Here is a 22,004-nt window from a genome sequence, read left to right as displayed (position 1 = left end):
TAAATATTATAATAGCAATAATAACAAAATGGAGAAAGAGGATTGAAAATGGAGAAGTGATGCACACTACACTTGCTCACCAGGCACTGATTGCTGCTCAGCCCAGCCCTAAGCAGTGATTGATCCCTTCCTTCCACCTCCCAGGTTCTAGATTGGGCATGATGCTCTCTGGTATGGAATAAAACCCTTTGACCAGCTCACATCAGCTGTCTGACAAGCTCCCTCTCAGCTTCTTGTGCATTTCCTCACTGGTAAAGCATGGGATATTGATATATATTGAAATATCCCAGATTTAGTGTAAGCACTACTGAGCAGCTACCCAAACATTAATGTGTTACCAGCATTGTTGTCATGTTAAATCCAAAACACTGTCCCAGCTATTAGGAAGAAAATGAACTCTATCCCACCCAAAAGCAGGACAAACCAACTTGGAGATGCTGGTGTTTATTTTACTCTGTCCCTGTGGTTTCCTACACCATTCCTCTCAAGTATAATCCAATGACTTAGAGACTCTTAGCCAGGAAATATTCCTTTGGAAGGCTGATCTGAAAGTAGTCAAAAGCTGCATTGCTTGTCATTTGAGATCTTAAGAGCATTAAAGGATTTGTAAGCAAACTGCTTCGTGTTGGCATGGATAATTGTTTGCTTATACAGGGAAGCATTAACAATTTTTTTGATAGCATCCACAGCCACATCACACTGGACTACAGTTGCCTTTGTACTGCTAATTGCAGTATTTTATTATAGGGTTTTGTCCCATTTCTTGGTTGACTTGATAATAGCAAGGACTGCTGCAGCAGCAATGAAAACTGTCTGGAAGAGTGATGTAATGATTGACTGAGCTCTCCTGATCGCTTGGAAGTTCAATTCCTACTTTGTAACATCTGCTTTTAATACAACAGGCTTCATCTCTGTACCAATGTATGCACAGAGAGTTCTTTTATAGCCCTCGTTAATGTTTCCTTTCATAAATGAAATCTGTGATTTCTAAATCCGGGCTTTTAATTTCTTTGGTCTGAGACACATTTATGTAGAAACAATTCCTTCATGTTCTTAAGCAGGTACCTTCAACCAGTGAACCACAGGCATCAAACTACAAGCAGATTGAATCTTGTATGAATGGGTTCCAAACAACGAGGTATGAAAGTGATTTTATGAGACAGAACCACCGATACTCTTCTTCTTGGGATATTTTTGTGTGTGTGTGACATTCTGGCATTTAGTTAGGCGTGTTACAGGGTGTCTTTGACTTCTCAAGGCTGGACAGCTAGATGTTTTTTCATGTTGTTGAGGAAAGGAAACTAGTGGAAGAAGTCCTTACCGCGTTTCTCTTTCCGCTTCTGTTTCCTTGGCATAATCTTATCGGTCAGCAGCTGTCCATGATGCTGAAGCTTATACCTGCAGTTTCTTTTTCTTTCGTGCTTGCAGGCATGGATCTCTTCTCCAATTGCACAGAGGAGTGTAAAGCACTGGGCCACTCGGATCGGTGCTGGATGCCTTCCTTTGTCCCGTCCGACGGACGCCAAGCCGCAGATTACCGCAGCAATCTGCACGTGCCTGGCATGGACTCCGTTCCAGACACGGAGGTGTTTGAAACACCAGAAGCCCAGCCCGGGGCAGAAAGGTCCTTCTCCACCTTCGGCAAAGAGAAGGCCCTTCACAACAGTCTGGAAAGGAAGGAGTTCGATGGACTGCTGTCTAATACACGAGCGCCTTACAAGCCACCATATTTGAGTAAGTACTGTTCAAAAAGCTCCGTGGGAGCGTTGCCTTTGTGGCAGCCAGAATTAGCTCTTCCTGCTTTCCCTGCTAGGAATAACACAGGCACAATCTTAGGAATGGGGGGAAATGGCTTCTCTTGGATTCAGGCACCACTGAAGAAGGCGTTGTTCAGTGCTTTTTTTAAATGGATAAAATCTTGATTGTTTTTAGTGTGACATCATCGTCAACAACCAAAGTGTCAGCTAATATTAGTGGGGGAGCTGCTCACTTTTGTTTTCTTATACTGGACTGTTTTCAAAATTTTCTTCAGTAGATGGTTTAAACGTCGGTGTTGCCAGGCTAGTGTTTCCTAAATCTAGAGTTAAATTGAGAGAGCAGACCTAGGAGCTTCTTTCTATAATTGAGAAGTGTCCTGTGAATCAACAGTATGTGTGTTATTTTGAAGTAGCTGTTTACATAGCTTGGAAGGAAGAAGAGCCTTGGGTCTGATCATCTTTCAGCCTACACAGTACTGACTCTTGTCAGGCTGCTCTGTGCCTTCTGTCTCATTCCAAAATCTTGCCTCTTTCTGTAGTCGTCTTTTGACTATGGTTATGTGGCATGAAAGAGTGTGATAGATCTCAAAAAGACCTTCATAATTCCTTTTGGAGTCGAGCCAGCTGTAGAACCCTTGAATAGCACTTTGATCTAATATGTCTTTTTATTCTATTTGATGCGTTCTGTATTTTATTAGACACTGTAATTTCCTTGACTTCAAGAATTTATGATGTTTGTCTCATCCAAATAAGCCAGAGACATTAGCACTGCAATATTGACCCTTTTTTAAAGCAACAGAGGTCTTTTAGGACAGCAGATTGAGGGTAAATGAGAAAAGAATCTCTCTGAATGGCATTAATTTATTTATTTTCCTACAGCATTTAGTTGTTCTGAGGGGTGGTGTGCTGGCAGTCTTGATAAGTGAAGATCTTTGTTACAGATCATTCTGAGCACTGACAGCTCAGTTCTCCCTCTTATTTGGTTGTCCTGGAATTCTCATTCATTTAGGAGAGGTCTTTTTACCACTTTACTCTTGAGATTCACTTTACTGACAACTTTAAACTTGACTAGCAGTTCTGATCTTTGAAAGCCATTCCTAAAAACCTATCCTGAGACAATCAGCTGATTTTGTGTGGGCTAAAATGTCGTGTGCCAATCATCCAGTCATAGTCTAAAGACCGGTGTGAAATTTCAGCACAGCCTAACAACTTTCAGTCTTCCATCGTTTATTTCTATGAAACATTCTTCAGCACTGAGGCACAATCTAGCAGCACTGATTTCATCATTGTCACCTCAGTTAAAAATTTAACTTTAATTTAACAAGCTTGGTAGCATCTTCAGATGGTCTCACCCACAACCAGGTTCTGGTGCAGTATGGATGTTCCAATGATGATTCTTATCAGGTGACACCACAATGGTAGCTCTCTTCTGATTTGTTGAGAGTTTAATTTCAAATAGCAGTGGCATACTTATTTTCTTGATAGTTTAGGGATTTTAAATTTTGTATCATTAACATGCATAGTTTTGTTGAGCAATGTCTTTACATAGAGACATTGATCTACATTTTGCACTTTGTTGGTACAAGAGCATAAACAATTTGAAGCAAAATATCAGAAGTAGCCAGTATAAATGAGTGTTATTGCATAATCCACACTTGAAAATCCAGATTTAGTTTTGCTTTTTTTCCTTGAACCTCAAAACTAAAATTTCTACAAAACAAAGTAATGCTTCTCTGGTTTATTTTCCCTTATTTAGTGGGGGAGTTTTTGCTTTTGTTTTGTTTGGTTTTTTTTTTCTTCCTTTGGTATTTTAGATTATAATTGTATAGGAAAAAATAGGAACAACAAAAAGAAAGTGAGCAGTAGTTGTAGAAATTAGTAAGTAATTTATTATTAATAATGTATTAAATGAATAAGTTAAGAAAAGCATATAAGAGGAAGTTGATTTAGGAAAGAACCTTAGTTGATTTACTGGGTAATTGCAATTAAAAATAAAATTAAATTCAACTTCTTAACAGAGATGACCATGTGAAAACAAGTTTGTCAGCAGAATGACTTTTTAAAAGAAATGATTAAAATGTATAAAACAGAACACTCATATTAGGCAAAAACACTGTATAAAAAGCTGAAGCATGTTTGAAAATGGCCACATGAAAAATGAGTGGCAAAGAATAAAAAGTGTTTTGAAGAATGCAAAAAATATTTGAATTTAAAAGGCGTCTTTAAAAAAAAAAATTAGACAAATGATCAGAAAAGAGCAGGAGTTCTAGATAGTGACTTTGAGGAAAGTAATTAGTGAACATAAAAAGGATACCTTAGAACAAATAGCCAGAGGCATGCAAACAATATAGACAGCTCCAAGATACCAGGTGTAGTAAGGCAGGGGGAATTTGTGAGTCTCTTGAGCTGTAGTTAGTGAGGGCAAGGATGTGGCAGAGATTCTAAACTGTTTTTTTTGCATTTGTATTTACCTGAGGAGGGACAGAGATAGGCAGGCATATCTTGGAAGGCATCCTTCCCAGTTAACCATTTTAAATAAATGTGTGAAAAATGGAAGAAGATGTTGTTGAAAAGCAATGACTAAAATAAATAGAAAAGAGTAAGTGAATTATGTGTTTCTTTATTTTTTGGCTCCTAACCAGAGCTAGTAACCAAAAAATGTCAGGAGTTGTGTTTGTCACTTAAAAATGTACTAGCAAACATTGCCAATTAGAGACCAGTGAGAAACCTCAGCATAGGACATACAGTTGTAATTTAAGGGTTTTAGGACCAAGGTAGCTGGCACTGGCTAGGAAAGTAATACAGGAAGATTGTCAATCTATTAGAATTTTGTTAGAGCGAGAATTTTAAAAAAGAGTATATTTGAACTATCAAAAAAAAAAAAAAAAAACCCAAAAAACTTTAGCACAGCTTCTGTGTAGTAGAAGAAGCTCCTAAAATAATCAAGTGTTGTCACAGGGCAAAGCATTACCAGACTCTTTGCCTAAGAGGAAAAAAACCATAAGGATAAGTGGAACATTTCAGCAGAAGTGAGTCCCCAAGTGTTGATGCAGAAGTCCATGGAGGTTAGAAAAAATGAATTATCTAGAAGCAGCAGTCAGGAGAAGGGGGCAGTGCCTGCAGGTGTGGGGAAGAGCTTGGGGTGCACTGGCTCTCCAGTGGCACAGACGCCTGATAAAGTGTGGGCAAGCCTGGTTTGCTTCCCAGTACCTGGCTCTGGAATGGGGAGGAGAATGGGAATGCTGCAGAGCCCTGCCAGCACACTGGGAATGCTGAGGAACTCACTCCCTGGAGCTGTGCCCTCCATCAATGGCTCCAGAGGTTAGCTGGGAGCTTAGGTGGAGCTTTCATGGTGCTCCAGGAGTGTGTCTGCTCTGGGATTCCTCCAGTGCAGAACCCTAAAAAAGATCGACAAGGTGATGCATTACTAGCATGAGAAATTTGAATTAATCCTGAGAAAAAAAAAAAAAAAAAGACCGTGGAATAACTTCCTGAGAAGTTTCCCACAACGCACAAAGCCAGCAAGAGGGAAGTAAAATACCAGGTTGTAAAAAGGAATTGAATTGAAAATACACTAAAAAAAAAGTGCTACAAAACCCCTACACAGCTCGTGTCGCTGTGTTCCTCTAGACAGTCTATTCATTCTATGGAAACACATGGCACGGCAGCAACAATGCTGAAAATAACTCTGTGCAAAGTCATACCCAAAGCTTGGTACTAATTAATGTAGGCAAGCTGTGGTAGGAAGAAAACTGCTTTTGTTTGCTGGGCTCAGCAGCAAGAGAGCAGCAAGGCAGAGAAACAGCTGCAGGGCCATGGTCATACACATTTGGTCATACACATTTGGTCATACACATTTCATCATACACATTTGGTCATACACATTTGATCATACACATTTGGTCATACACATTTGGTCATACACATTTCATCACACACCACCCACGTTTGATGAAACACACATTTGATAAAATGATACCAGTTTGTCATCAGTGGCAGTAACCTGTTGAACTCGTGCAGCACGATGGAAAATGAAGGTTTAATGTAGCGGGAATTTGGGTATTTGGTTCTTGGTGGTTGGAGGTTGAGGTCATTGCCTGGTTAAGTGGAAACAGCAGTTGTATTACAAATTGTTATGTAGAAAAACATACAAAGTCTCATACCTGACAGAGTTTCTTTTTTTCCCATCACCAAATTTTCACCTTGCTGGTCTAAGCCATTGGATTTATACACCAATTTCCACATAAACATGCATATTCCATGTATTATTCTGAACTAAATAAATGTAATTAGATTTCTATGTACTTAAATAATATATTTTGGAGAATATATTTATACAATTTTTATATAATTACTATGAGAAAAAATTATAAAGTTGTGATGGGATCAGTAAATTGTAGGATTTTTGAAAAAAGTTTTCTCATAGTGTGACTCCAGGATTCTCCTAACTTACATATTCTTCTTACTGTGCAACCAACACTTGCTACTTGTTGTTCATCCACATGGTTTGAACACTGCATTTCTACAGTTAGGAAATTTTCATAATGACTTGGATGTCCATAGAACTTGAAATAAATTCTCAACTTGACTGGAGAAAATAAAATAAGTGAAATAACACTGGTGAGGAACATAAAATGTAGCTTTTAAAGAATTCCTGTGTTTTCAATTCTAAACATTTCTAGCTATTTTTTCTTTCAGTGGTGGTAATATTAGCCATGGTTTTTATAAATAATATTGCTATAATTACCCCAACCCCTAATCCAAGATCCTAACTCTGTTGGACCACATTCTGTAGGATATATAACAGAGACTATCTCCACAAGGAATACTTGATCAGTCTGATTCTGCTCTATTTCTAATGCTTTGAACAAGGTCCTGAGATGATTGCAGTGCAAATAGCACCATTAATTCTACCTCAGGAGTATTTTGGCCTATAATTAATAAGAAATAAATTTCATTTATTTAAATACAATTTTTGGTTCACTCTAGATGGGCAATAATTTTATAATGCTTTAGATCTTTCCTGAAGTTTCATACTGGCATTAGTGGCAATCATTTTTCTTCTTATTAGAAGGTGAGGATTTTTTCAATACACAAAACCAGTCTAAAATTGCCATAACACCTCAACTTTCTATGTAGAAGTGCTTATTTTGCTGTAAAAAGATTACTTTGGCAATGCTTAATCTCCTTTGAAAGTAGGTTAAAATAAACTACATAAAGGCACAATTTCCTGCATGAAATAACAGTGTTTATACAGAGAGACATTCTGGAATAAATTGTGTTCTAAAGTAGCCCCCTCGTTAGCTCTGCAACATTTTCTACATACACTCAGGCATTTTCATCCTCCTTGATGAAAAGGTATCATTAGCATAGAAAGTATTGCCACCACCATCAACATATTTTATGTATGAGCCAGGATTTTATCATGGTAGATAGGACATAGAGAATAAAAAAGCTGATCTCCTACCCAAAGTGCTGGTGTCTGAGCAAGGTGAATTGGAAAGGGGGAAAAATTAAATATAATTTTTATTTTTTAAAATTTTTAAAAATGGCCTCATCCCATGCCTGTGCCACTGAGTCCCTCTGCAGCAGAGATGCCAGCAAAGTCTGAACACGATTTGGTCCCAGCACAAGCTCTTGTGTTTCTGTAAAAGTACATCTGAAATCTGATGGTTTCATTCTACAACGTTTTTTTGCCTGCTCAACTTGACCTATCCAACTCAAGTGTGTTTTCAAATTAAATTTAAAAGTTTTCAAAAGCCTTTTTTAACAGTTGAATGTGTACGAATTGGACCATTAATTAATTTATTTAAAGTAATCTACCACAGAGCTGACACAAAGCACAGTTTAACTTACAGTCGTTATCCACATCCCTGAATTAGATTAGAATAAATGACCTAGAGGAGAAAAATGTTCCATGTATTTATACCAGGACAAGAACTGCCTCATAATCCTTTGATTATTTTTCAAAGGAATAAAAAAGTGCATGTAAATATTTACTGTGTATTTTGATCTAGTTGGGATCATAAAGGCCCAATTCTGTATGGCAGGATTTGTAGCACAACATTTTCTGCTGATGTTTAACATAAATATTTGAAAAGATGTTTTAAGCAAGAAGTCTTCACTGTCTTGAAACAACTTTCAAAAAAAAAAAAGAGAAAGAAATTACAGTTTGGTACAGTCAATATGATGGAAGAAGAATTTTCTTTCATTTTTTATTTGTTTAGTTCATTTCTGGAAATCATTTGGGTTGTTTCATCACAGCTGTGATGGACATAATAGTATTTCATTTACATAAACATCAATAACAGCTTTTTTGAATGGGACACTTGATTAATTTTAAAAAATGAGGCCTGCCTGCATTTTTGCTTTTAGAATTAGCCTACGTGATCTCTAATACAGATCAGGTATAAATTTGTGAGCTGTCTGATCCCTTCATTAAGAGTTTTTAAATTCAATTTGTGATTTTTGCACCCACTTGAAGTAAAAAGTCACAGAAGTAAAACCGAAGAAATTAGCTGCAGTAAATTGCTTGTGCATATTGCAGTTCTTGGTCTAAGAAGGAAACATAATAATGCTGGATTAAAAAAAGTTATGCTGAAACCAGATTTTTATTGGCATGAATAAACAAGTTATATGTACACAGTAAAAAAGTTGTTCCTTTGTGAATAGCACAGTTTTGTGGTCAAAAAGATAATTAAAACTGTGTGGCTGTCCTGCCACAGTGAAGATCCTGACTTATATTCAGGCCCCAGCTCTGATTTCTGCACAGATGAGAATGGCTTTGCACGTGCAGAATTGCTCAGCAGAAACTGAAGATGAGCTGAGAGGCCACCATGTAATAATGCCAAGGAACCTAATGGGGAATTTGTCCTTTTCTAAAAAAAGTCTGGTAGAGCATTCCCATCTTTTCTGTGTTTGGAATGCTGAGATTTATTTCCTTGTATCTCAAGTTTGCCACTTCAGATAAATCTGTTAGGTAAATAAATCTCACAAGAAACCTCCTACACCTGAGATAAAACTTAAGCATGCATGCTAATTAAAATATAATGGAAGGAGAGCAAGACTCTGATGTACTTTTACTCATGATAGTAGGTTCTTTATGATCTTGAGTAAACCACCTCTGATGATTCAAGTGTTCAGTGTTTATTGCATAACATCTGAAAGGTGTTTTTATCTTGCACTCACGACTGGTTTACGTTCTCCTTTGGAATGTATTCCTCTTGCAGCTCCTGCTCAAGGGGAAGAACACTTACAGAGCATTATTGCAGCAATAGAAAGGAAATGGATAGTACAGAATGCCAGATTAGAAAGGAATATATAAATAAGCAAAGGTAACTTGGCTGTAGCCCAATGAAGCCCATAAATTACATTATTTTAATCAATTTTTATGGAAAGAATGAATATAAGAAAGTGAAATATGCATTCTTCTTTTAATTCTAAAGCACAGCTTATAGCTATTAAATAATATTTGCTTCATTCTGTTTGTGTTAACTGTGGTCTTGGAAAAAAAATTAACAGTACCCAGCTCTGTACAAAACACTGATTAAAAATTGTGCCCGTCTTTGGCTTTACATAATATCTTTTATCTTAGATAGCTCTAGAGCTCTTTCCAGCTGCAGTGCAGGACAATAATTTAAAAAGTTAAAAAAATTAGTGAATTTTATTTGAAAGAAAATTATACTTTTAATTAGTCTTAAAAATACAGAATTTCAACTGCTGCTTTTCCTCTAATGGCTGTAAAATCTGTATTTGCCAGTTCTGACTGGAATGCATAGAAGTCTCCTGTATCTTTGCTATCTCAGACTGCTGCTATAGTTATTCATTTAGGTCAATTTTGGCAGTGCTTATGTGTGCTGTGCATATGCCATCTGTGAAGATTTGTCTTTTTAAATGATGAGGTACCATTTTCTGTGTTCTTACCAGTGGAGTAGGAAGAAGACCAGAAAACTTAGCAGGAAGATTGCTTGAAACTTTAGAAAAATTTTTAAGATTAGTGTGCTATGCTGGTTTAAAATTCCAAAATGCCTCTTGCACCATCATCTTAAATCTTATACTGTGACAAAAGTAATTTAGCCACTGAGGGACACGAGTCCCTCTGGGAAGCACGGAGATGTTTGCAGTTAAAATTTTCAAAGGCACTGAAGTTATTTATTTTTGATAGGCAAAATTCTGTTCATTATAAATAAATGCTGTTCTTCAATGTACAAAACCTCCTTGCTGTGACAGTCAGGGGCTGGAGAATTGAATGTGTGCCTGACCCTGGGTCCATGTGCAGCAAATCTTTTTCTCTCTGCATGCCCAAGGAACTCCTTGGCCTGCAGAGCACAAGCAATTATACTTGTTTTGGGTTTTTGCTGTACACAATAACTGATTTTCCACTGTCATTTCCACTGCTTTAATTTTTAGAGGGTTTCCTTTATTTTTCTCACTTTTTCTTACCTTGACCTGAGTGGGAAAAATAGGGAAAACCATTTGAAGAGCACAGTGAGGTAGGGAAGTGCATCTGTTTCTCACGTTTGGACAAGCACGCTGTAGGGATCGGTGTTGCTGTTTGTCTGGCAAAGCCTGTAAACAGCTTTATTTGTGCATTAACCACTGAGAATCCACATTTCCATGCTAGTAGTCTGATGACTGCTGCTGGGAAGTAGCTGTGAATATATTTGTTTTAGAAACATAGTAAATGGCGAGGTCAGAAAAGTGAAAAAATTAGGTATTGGGTACCTTTTTGGAGAGGAAGTAGGAGATACAATAAGAATATTATTTTTAACTTTAATACTTAAGACCTACCTTCAATACCTGTTGGAAGAACTAAATCTGATGTGGATTCACTGAAAATCCAAACTCTTCTGAGGTAATTTGATTTCTTTCTTTTTTAGGATAATGGTCTTTATTGGTTGAAGAAAATACAGTGGACAAGGAGAAGCAAATTTTCAGAACTTGGTTCCTAGATTCTGCCTGAGAATCACATGCTTGTATGAGTTGCAAGAGCAAATATACATTTCTTGCATACGCATGAACCTATTTCATATGGGTAAAGGGTGTTATTCTGCATGACATTTTTACAGGTCATCAGAACTAACGTGGTGTAGGAAGGGAAAATAAAGGATGCATTTAGATCCTCCCAAAGAAGTACAGGGATGACAGATTCCTGGTTTTGCAAGTGAGCTGAGTCTTCTGACTTTATCTCTTTCACCTTCAGCATCACAGCAAAAGATCCATTATGAAACTGCTTGAACACAACCTTTCTTTATTCATAAGGAATTTTATCGATGCTGATAGTGTGAATTCATCTTTTGTCAGAGTAAAATTCTGTCACTTTGTGGCTTTTTTTAGTTGACTGTTTGGGTTTTAATTTAACATCCATCTCTGCTCAATTGGAATTTAGGTGACAATTGAACAGAGCTGCACACGGCTGTGCGTATTGATAGGAACTGAGATCTAGAAAAGTTCTACCTCACAAATGAGATGCAGCAATAACTTTTTTCTGCTCCACTTGAGATAAAGGACCGTGTGTTTTGTGCTTCCACGCTCCTTTATGGCTACTCTGATGAATTAAACAGGATCCTTTCCACCACTGGAATGTCGTGGTCTGTACTCTCACAGTCCCTGGCCTGCCTTTAGCCTGTGTCAAGCAGCTTTTTTCCCAAAAAAGTCTGGGACATGGTGCCAGGGACCACTCCTGAGAGCAGATTGAATATGTTCATATGCTGTGGCCCTCATGGATTGCTTGGTATGGCTGAGGAATTTTAATAATGTGGGCATAAATCATTCCATTCTGGTAGTCTTAAGTGCCAGAGAATGGTGATGGGCACACATCATTCATGGGTAGAAACAAGCCAATATGTGATTTTGAAAAAGAGGAGTTTTGAAAGGCTTGTGAGAAGCCTTTGATACCCTTGAGTGTGTTATCTTGGTAAACTGGGAAAGGCTTCCTGAAATCAGAGTGTGTGCTGCTCATGACAAGCAGTGTGCTTTAGAAACAGAGAATAAAACATTGAGAAAAAGAATGGGGACACACTTGTCAGCTCCTAATGCCAGCTAATCCCTGCTAGGAGAGAGCAGCATTGGAAAAAACATCATGGCAAAGATAAATTGGGTAGGAATTCATAGTGTGCTGCTGATGCAATGCTGTAATGCATGTTACCTCATGTAAGAACAAGTAAATTTAATTATTTCAAGCCAAACCCTACATGAATAATTTAGACACCTCTGAAGGCCACCAAATGGTGATCTACATGTCTGCTTCTCCCTGGAATCTATAGGGAGCTGAGGCACTTATGAGCAATTTAGGAGGAATGGTTCATATCCCTCCTCTTCTCCCCAGGGCTCTGAAAATTTTAAGTCACACTGTAGCTGGCCTTTAGTGTGTTCTGCATTGGTTAACCCTCAAACTGAAATGTTCATTTTCAGGCTTGTTAGCTGAAAGAAATGTGTACTGCAGATTTTGGAAGAATGCAATTTTGAAAAACAATAAAAACAAATACAGAGAAAAGAAAATAAGATTGAGGAGAATAAATTACTGTTGCATACAAACACATAAGCAATTTTTATTTAAAAAAATAAAGAAAGGAATAAAATAGGAGTTTTACTAAGGATGATACCAGAATTATTAGCTTATATTGAGTTGCAAAGAATGTGAATTGGTGCTACAACTTGTGTGCAATTAGAATAAGTTGTTGACAAGGAATTTGGAAATATGCTTAGGGAATATGTCCTGTAGGTTTGACATACATCAGGAGTAATTTGGGAGTTATTTAATAGGCCTTAACACAGTGCATATTTATAAGAATGCTTGCAAATTTAAATATTCTGTGGTTCTCTGACTTTAATGGTGATGTCATGTATTATATTTAGTCTTTTCAGGTAGATAATGTGGCTATAATAGTACAGAAAGACAAAGAAGCTCTATTCCCCCTGTATCTTGTGGGGAAAATGGTCTTTTGTGTTTTTATGGTCCATTATAGAATACAGCTTAGTACTTTTCTCTGCTGAGTTGTAGTAAGTAAAAAACATTGTTTTGGTAGTAAATAATCAGAACCAGAGATAAATCAAATCTGACATCGACTATGCCACTGGCTGTTGCTGGGGGTGGAAAAGAAGACTTCTCTGCATTTAGAACATAAAATCAAATGCACATGAAAGTATCTTGTGTGCAACAGAACATTGATGACAAAATCCAGGGCTTGATTCAAAAGTCAATCCTTCTTAGTCATGTGCTCGATGTAAAGCACATGTTGATTGAGGTCACTGCTTAAATGAACTGGGAATTAAGTAGTTGTTCTTAAGAACTGAAAAGCTTTTTTTTTTTTTTGCTTTTGTTTTCTTTTCCAGAGGATTAGCAAAGTCCAGGTAGCAAAGAAATCTCAGAGCACCCTGTAGCACCAGAGAAATATTATTTCAGTGGCTGTCATGTGTGTCAGCATTTGCGTCAGGCATCTCACTTGCCATATCAAAATAGTTGCATGTTCCAAATATTGAAAATACCTAAATACCATTTATGTATGTATTTTCCAATCTCAAAGCTAAAAGAAGTGGCAATATAAAGTGTAAGTCAGCAATTTGGTCAAAAATGTTTTTTCTAAAAATAATGATAATCTGCTGTTGGTCTGGAACATGATGTTTAAATCTGAAAAGTGGCAGTTCTGTGCTGAAGTGCAAAGGACAAACCTTCCACCCCCTTTTCCTGGAGCAGGTAGCACTGCTTGTCAGGTTTAATGCATTGTGGTCAGTGCAGTACCCATCCAGCACTGTCAGATTTTGGCATGGCTGAGAATCCTTCTTTCTTGAACTGATCTAAATGAACATAGACATGGAAATGCATGCACTCAATGAAATGAGAAAGAAAAGCACAATATACATGGTTACATAGGTGTTTTTTTGAACAAAAAATAGGGTGTTTTTTTTGAACCTTTTTTTGAAAGGTTTTTTGCATAATCGTATTTGTTCCAGAAGTAAATATATACTCTCAAATGAAGGAAAGGTTTTAATGGCCTGTGGAGATTTTTTATTTAGCTAAAATCAAGCCTGTTTCCAGAAGACTTCCAGTGCAGCAATAAAAACTTTTGCATTTTGGCCTACTCTTAATTTATTCACAGCCTGAAGACCCAGTGCTCACAATTGGCTTTCTTGTTTCACATGAAATCTGGGTAATTGTACCCATCAGTCGGAATTTATTTTACAAACAATATTTATACCTCGGATTTTGTAGAGGCCAGAAGGAACATTTCACCACACTGAGTGCCAGATTGTTATTGGGGGAATATTCTACCCTGGGGTTTCTCCTGCCTTGCCAGAATTCCACAGGCAGAATGTCTCATTGTCACCTGACACCTTTAGTGACTCCTAAAGCACACAATCAGTGATCACTCACTGGAATCAGGGGAGATTTGATCTTATTTAATTATTTATCTATATTTTCAAGTGCAAAAGTAAGTATGTTCCATCTTCCTTTTTTTTTTTTTCCCTAAACTATTTGATATAATGCAGAGTTAAAAGCCCACATTAATTCTGTAAAATTAAACATGGGCATCTGGAATGCAAGGTGTTTTACCCAAGAGTTCTCTGCAGAATATATAGATTTGAAGAATAAAATCTCTGCACTAAAGCCTTGAAAGAAAGAGAAAAAAGTTCCCCTTAAACTAATTCATGAGGAAAAGATGTATTAGTAAAATATTATTTTAATATTTGTGTACCAAAGTTTATTGGCCTGGATAAGACACTCTTTTTTTATAATGGCATTAATGGAATATTTATAAAATATTATTAGCAATGCTTTAGCAAACTTCTTTAAGTAATAAAAAGGAAAAAAAAAAGACTTTATGGATTGCAAAATATACTGAATTGACACTTGCAGTGACTGGAATGCTTTTTTATCCACAGAACATGGGTGGCAGCAGAGTAATGCCCATCCTCCATCCCCCAGCCCCAGCCCCAGCCGTGTGTCTCACCCTTTACCTGGATGCAGCACTACGAAGGGTGAGGCAGCTATGGTAGTTTACTCTGCATTCCCATTCCCTCTTCCCAAAAACTGGTCCCTGAGCTGCTGAGCTGACTGGAACAGCCAGGTTATTCCTGACAGAATGCATCCCATCACTTCTTAGGTCTGCTTCTCTACTAGCTTGGGCAGAGTTGGAGCAGGGGTGCTGAACTTGCAGTCTGGTTGGTTGGTCACCAGAATTTAAATTTTCTGGCCCTGGTGAAGCTGATGGGACTCGGTGAAGAGCCATGTTTCATAACATGTTAACATACAGACTGTGAGGCAAACCATTAAAATATAAAGGACAGGTAAAATTACCAGTGCAGATTTAAAACCAACCCTGCCATAATGCATAGGAGGTAATTAAGTCTATTTTAAATTACTGCTCACTGCAGGTGGAGCCAGAATAGCTGGGCTGTTTCTGGATGAGCTGCAGGGAGTTGCAGCATCCTGTGCTCCTGCATCATTTGCTCTGTGGGGAAGGCTGGGTCTGGGTGGCCTGGGGAGCACACAGCTTGTCCAGGGAGATGGCAGAGTTCAGTGCTGCACAAAAGCCCAGTGGGAAAGCCTGTGTGAAGGCAAATATTGCTTGGATGCTGTCTGAGCTAAAGGAATGTAGCTCTGAAACAAGATAAGAGTGTGCAGAGTGGCTTTACCCTTGCTCTGCAGTGGCAGGGTTTTTTTGATTGAAAAGAAAGGGGTTTAGGTCATCTTTCTCCTAAGTGCAGGGGGATCAGGAGTATATCTGTAACAGCAGCAGCAGGCCTGGTATTTTATATTCTTTAGAAATTTTATCGTCTAGCAGCTCCTTTGGATCTTTAGGCTGTTGGCATTTCTAGGGGGACTCAGCAGTTGTTCTGTTAAGAGCAGAAGTAATGCTGCAAGAGCTTATGGAGCTCTTAAATTTAGTCCAGAGGGAAAGTGACAGTGCTTATAAAAGGTGTAGGATGGGGTTATAGTGTGGGGTTTTTTCGCTGTTCGGGTTGCCAGCTGTGGGGAGAAGCACTGAGCCCTTTCTCTGTCCCCTTTAGATTAGCTGCCACTGCTGAGCAGGAGCAAAATCTGATTCAGAGAGTTTGAAGGTGTTCCAAGCACAGCAATCCCTTCTGGGCTTTTCCACAAGAGGAAATGCTCCTGCCTGTACTCACAGCTGTAAAGTAGAAATCCAACATCAAGTTTGGGTGCAATAGGATAATTTGCAGCTAGGTGAAAGGAAGATTTATTAAAGAGTATTTTATGTTCATTTCTGATCCATGAACTAGGAATAATTGCTGCATACTTTACTTTTTCTTTCCTGTATCTTGTGTTAGTTTTTTTAGTTTCTTTTTCTCTTCAACTACCACTGGTGTCTTTACGTATCTTCTCTTATCAGTCTACACAGAATTAGCTCACTGTGGATGGGAGGCTTATTAGGGTGTATTGAGCAACAAATGAATCTTAATGTATTTTTGCCAGTTCTTATTTTATTACTTTAATTTTTTAAATTTTATTTTATTTTATTTACTTTATTCCATATAAATTGTATGCATTAAGTAGTCTTACTGTAATGCTCAAAATCTTTGTTGTTCCAGGAAGGATTGATACAGCACAAATCTTGTACCCCAAGAATTTTAATTGTAATGCTTGTGAATCTTTAATCATCTTGTTCACCTCAAATAATATTAGAATATATGTACAGTTAGTCTAATTACATTATCAGAATTATAGAACTGCTTGTGATCAAAGCTTTTTTTCTGACTACCCATACTCACACAGACTAGAAGGTTCCCTGTGTACTAGTTTGAGAGTTTGGAACAGATGATAAAATAGGGATGAAAGAGAGAGCTGTGATCTCAGAGGAGATATTAGGCACCAGAAATTATGGTGTTCTTGTTCCAGCTCTTACACTGACTCTGATACTTCCATTTCTATAGCACTTGCCATCTCTGGATCTCAAAGTGGATTATAAAGAATAGTGATTTAAACCTTCCTGCACCTCTAGGAGATAGGTAAGCAATATTATTCCCATTTTACAGATGGAGAAATTGTGATACAGAGAGGCTTAGTGTTTGTTATTTAAAAGCTTATTTATGAACACACATGCATGCACACACAGAGAACTGGAAACAGATGTCAGAACTTTCATTGCTCTCTTTTTTAAGTTGAGTCCATCCTCCTTTCCATTTAACCTCTCTGATTTATATTCCCCATCTGTAAAAAGACGGAAACTGGGATAGACATGGAGGGATCTGCTTGCACATAAACTTCTGTGCAGAACCAGAAAAAAAGCCAGACAAACATGGAGCACAAAAGTTGCTTTTAAAATCCAATGCTTTTTAGTGTTGGCAGAGGATATTTTAAGATTTGGTGCAACAATTTTTGTAGGTGGGGAGAGTTGCTGTAGTTCTGCAACTTTAATGCATAATATTTAGTTATTGCTATAAAAGGGCTTGATTGTTTTGTAATATGAGCATGTTAACTGGAGATTAAAAATTCCAAAATCCATCAGTGTACATGGCAAAAGGCCAGACACAGCCAGTACCTCAGTGCCTGCATTATCTGGAAGATGGTGCCGCTCAGTCCCACCAAGGCACTGTGGCAGACAGGAGTGGGACAGTGGTGCTGGAAAAGCATGATTCCCCCAGCTGCATCTCTGTTTATCTTTCTCCCACAAAAATCCTACTGTGCCTGTAGTGCAGCACGAGTTCCTCAGTGGCAGACACCAATCTAGACAACTATGCCTAAATATTTAAAAAAGAACCGAAATTATGACTGAACTTTGGGAAAAAAAAGTTTCAAAGATCCAGTATAAGTTTTGTTATTTTTACTACCATTATTGGAATTATTGTTTCGTGTAATGTTAAAAAAACCCCATACTTTAAAAGATTAATCTGATCATGCACTGCATCAAAACATCATGACGGTTCTGATCTCATTATTCTTCAAAACATTGTTTAAAAAACATCTTGCAGAAGCTTTTAAAAATTCTTTCTAATTCTGCTACTAATCTGCTGCAGCAACATTGAAAACCTCATCTATTAGATGTTTTATTTTTAACAACACATCTGGCAATTTTCTCTATGTTGAACAGATAGCTCATAGAGAAATGTTTTTCACATTTTTCTGTGTGCACCCTGTAGCATAGGCAGGCTAGATTAGACAAACATCCAACACCCAGAGTAACATTTTCCTGTAAGAAATCTAACTTGTGATACAGCACCCAGATTTCATACCTTTACTAGTGAATATACATCTAGGAAATAAGTATGGCTGATGTATATATTTATGTTAAATGGAACGGAGACTGGATGTGTTTGTGCAAGCATCAACCTGTACACGATTCAAAAATTCGTTCAAAAGTTAAGATTCCTTTTTTTTTCACTTGTAAAGCTTCATGCAGGGAAGCAGACTGATTTGCAGGTAGGGATTTAGTTGATTTGGGGCTAAGGTAACACCTGATTTTATCATGATAAATTTTACCAGATAAGAATTATACTGATGCTAATTATAAGACTTGAGCAAGTGAGTAAGTTCATTGTTTTAATGTGTGCTTGAGATCAGAATTTAACCTGGGGTCTTCCTGAATGCTGGTACAAATAATTTGTTACTTTTGCTCCCAATTACAGTTAAATTAGCCAGAGTCTTGAGGTAATACAGCTCCTGCAGCTGGTGGATTAGGATATGGCTTTGCTAATGCATTGACCTTCTTCATCTGTGTAACAGGAGTTAATTTTCAGCCTGACAGTAAATGCTGAAATTTGAATTATAGCACTAATGCACCATATTTTTTTTCATCTGTCAAACCAGACTGAAGGGTCATTTAGTGATGAGGATAATGGTTCACTTTGAAAGAGAAAGGAAAATCTGCTTCTGAATTTTAGGGGAAATTCTAGATCTTGCTTCAAAAAAAAAAAGCCCAACTAGGGGAAAATTAACCTGTGAAATTTCAGTAATACTTTGCCAGTAAGTCTGAATATTTGCCTTATCCTTATACTGAATCTGTACAGGCACATTGGAATATTTGCCATGACATGTTAGACAGAATACTAAAACAGCCTATGAAATTTGGTATTCAGGCTATCAGGCCTCAAAAAGAGGCTTTCTCTGAAAAGTGAATAAACATTAAACTGTTTGCCATAACGAGAATTTCCAGCGTCAGCCTGTGATAAGTTTTGATTGTTTCTCTACACCCTAAGAAATCCTAAACCTAAGAACTGTTGGAGACTGATTTTTTTTTTTTTTTTTCTAATTTTTGTTCCTCTCAGAAGTGTCTTTCTTTCTTTCCTGCAGCACGGAAAAGGATATGCTAGTCACTTCTACAGGACTTACCTGAAGCAGCATGATTTGCACAAAAGAAAGTCGACCAACAAAAAGCATCAGCTTTCAACTTCATTATCTTGGCCATCCAGTTCTGTGTAACTGAAGGATTTGTGTGCTGTTGGAGACATCCTGGCCAACAATAGGACCTAATTGCTCTCAGCAGGCCTGAGAAATGAGTTGAAATGTGTAGAACTGTAGAAACTTCAGAGGCAGCTGCTCTTGCCTCTCTGATCAGTGTGTGCCTGTTTACAGCACTATATATCTTTCTCTCTCCAAAATGTCACTGAGCCCTTTAGATGTTTATATTCACCACAAAAAGCCAATCGTCCAGATAAAAGAGATGTGCATTATAAATGCAATATCACTGTTTTAAACTTGACTGTTTTATATTATTTTTGTGTGATCAAGTGTTCCCCAAACTATTCCAACTTTACAAGAGAGATTGTGATCATGTTCTTTTCACCTGTGGGTCATAAAAATGTTGTTAATCTGAAGACCCACAAAATTATCAAAGACATTTCTGTAGTTTATACACCGTGTTGCAAAGTGTTTACTGTACTATTTCAAAGCTTCTAAATAAATATAAAAATATATATATATTATATTATATATAATTTTCCGAAAAACGTGGTACAACTTAGTTGATTTTTAAATGGATTCATACAGTCTACACCATACACTAAAGCGAGAAGATAATTCAGGGTTCCGAAGCTATCCTTGCTAAAAACAAAAATATAATAAACCTTTAATAGTACTCCCCCAAAATTCGTATTTTGGTCGATCCTGTTTTTCTTGTTTAAAATTTAAAAAAAAAAAAAAAAAAAAAGAGCTGTAAGCAACAACATTTTGTCTAAAAAGTTGTAAGGAATTTTCAATGCCAAAGATGCAGCTGTCAGTATGACCCGAATGAGCGCTATGTACTATCAGAGGTATAAACCACTCTCCATTCTTTTGATTATGTTTCTATGGTTTTTAATTTGGAATCACAAAATCTTTTATAAGGCTCTATAAATTCACCTGTATATGTTGTTAAAAAGAACACTGGGTGTCTGTACATTTTGCAATGTAAGATATAATGTAAGTGAAGTTAAGTATTTTAAGAAAATCATCCCAAGCTCATAAATATGTATACATACATACATAAATACATACACACACACACAAACACCCACACATCTCTCTTTAACATAGTTTTGTGAAACTATACAAATATATTGCCTAAAAATATTTCTCTTGTGGCTAGGAATAGTTGTTGATAGAATTCAAATTACAAAGGCAAAGCATATGCCAGACTCTTTTATCACAAAGGAGATTTCCAATTAGGAACATGGCACAATCTCAGCTGACCCCTGTTCCACTGGAGTAAAAATGGTGTTGGCCAACATCTTTGTTGGGAAAAGGATTAAGCCCTTGCATATAATCTTTATGTTCTGTAATAATTCTGTGGTCTGAAACAGTATCTTAGAGCGTTTCTTTTCTATGAAATATTGAAAAAAAGTAAAATTTCAAAGGTAAAGTTTAAAACTGCTTTCATGTCCATGGAGTTTAAGTACCATTTACTAAATGTAAAAATCTAGTAAAATTTTTTCTTTTTTTTTTTTTTTTGTGCTGTGATTTTTTTCCCCCACTGTACCTTAATACATCAATTAATGAAAGCAAATGGGAGCACACCCTGTTGTCAGCCAATGCCCAGCTAAATTCAGACCAGTTCCTACTGAGAATTCAGTCTTAGGTAAAACAAGAGAAAATGTTTTGTTGATTGCAATGGGATTTGGATCTTGCCATAGGAATTCTGTGGTCCCCACCAATGCTGTCATGGGATAAATGTGTGAGAGGTCACTGCTATGCCATAATAGAATTTGGGTTTCTTATTTTTGTTTGTTTCTTATTGTTGGTTCTGGGTTTTTTGTTCTCTGTAATGGCAGTTTTTATTAGATAGGGGTATAAATCACCTATATGAAAGCCATCTTGCTGTGGACACAAATATACAAAGGGAATCCAACATTCCTGATCAAATTCCACCAGTTCTTTGTACAACTAGTGGACTGGGCCCTGCCGTTGTTAATTCAATATTCCAAACAAAATTATATGCTCATTAAACACTTTAATGTGCACATCCAGCACGTTTGTATAACGAAAAATTGTTTCATGAGCTCCTTTTAAAAATGTGTTGTACAAAACCTAATTCAAAAATCCCCCAAACAACTTCAATAGCTATTGATCTGAGCAGATACAACAGTGAAATGTTCCTCCTGCTCTAGGTAGCAGACTTTTTTGTTGCCTACAGGCTTCATTTATTTTATGAAGGAAAGCAATGGAATTTGTGACATATATTTCATTTAAAGGAGGTTGTTAGATTCTTGTTTCTGCTTTTGAAGCAAGAAAGTCCTTGCCATTCTGAAATCTGTTTCTAAGTTTTTAATACAGACACATATTGTAACTTATGGTTGTTTTTTGGTATTTGGGAGGAAAAGGAAAAGGTTTTACTTTCCACTTCATGGGCAGCCAAAGTGTTTCTATTTAATGGAACTCTTGTCACATTTCGCATGCCATTTCTTTTTTCTGAAAAAGTTATTAACCATATCATGTCCTGTCATTCATTTCCAGAACTGAACTCTTCCCATTAAGTATGCTATACATACACACTTATTAATAATTTTTATTTTTATGAATTGCTAAATATCATTGCCGTTGGTCCATATATACACAAAAATCGTTCTGAGTTCACTGGGAGAGTCCTAGAAGGAGTCGTGGTAGGATGCAGAACTGACAAGGAAAAGGAAGAATTGAATTCCTACAGCCTGGGCTCTTGAGATGAAGCTGTAGCTTTTGCTGATTTCCCTTGCTCCCTGTGAGTTTTGGTGCCCTAACAGTTGCTGGCACAAGCCTTGGGACACACGGAAACCCAGAACACAGCTGCTCTCCCAGGAGAAGGGAAGCTGGGCACTGCAGAGGCTCCATTTGTCCCT

At 37.2% G+C, this 22,004-nt stretch overlaps 1 protein-coding gene across 3 annotated transcripts in view; it reads left to right on the top strand.

The window, feature by feature from the left end:
* PCDH10 (protocadherin 10) overlaps positions 1–19,800 on the top strand; it is a 33,150-nt gene extending 13,350 nt beyond the window's left edge. Inside the window, exons 4-7 of one of the 3 annotated variants that reach the window (XM_021525918.3) lie at positions 1,429–1,734; positions 14,640–14,735; positions 16,650–16,724; positions 19,006–19,800. In XM_021525918.3, the coding sequence (XP_021381593.1) occupies positions 1,429–1,734; positions 14,640–14,735; positions 16,650–16,684 (437 nt within the window). In that variant the 3' untranslated portion in view covers positions 16,685–16,724; positions 19,006–19,800. The remainder of the gene's footprint in view (positions 1–1,428; positions 1,735–14,639; positions 14,736–16,649; positions 16,725–19,005) is intronic. The other 2 variants (XM_021525919.3, XM_021525920.3) reach the window with 2 other exon arrangements.
* Positions 19,801–22,004: the final 2,204 nt, after the last annotated feature.

The sequence above is a fragment of the Lonchura striata genome, chromosome 4, assembly GCF_046129695.1.
Source record: "Lonchura striata isolate bLonStr1 chromosome 4, bLonStr1.mat, whole genome shotgun sequence".
NCBI lineage: Eukaryota > Metazoa > Chordata > Aves > Passeriformes > Estrildidae > Lonchura > Lonchura striata.
Note: the sequence above shows the minus strand (reverse complement) of the source record. Positions and strands in the feature narration are given on the sequence as shown.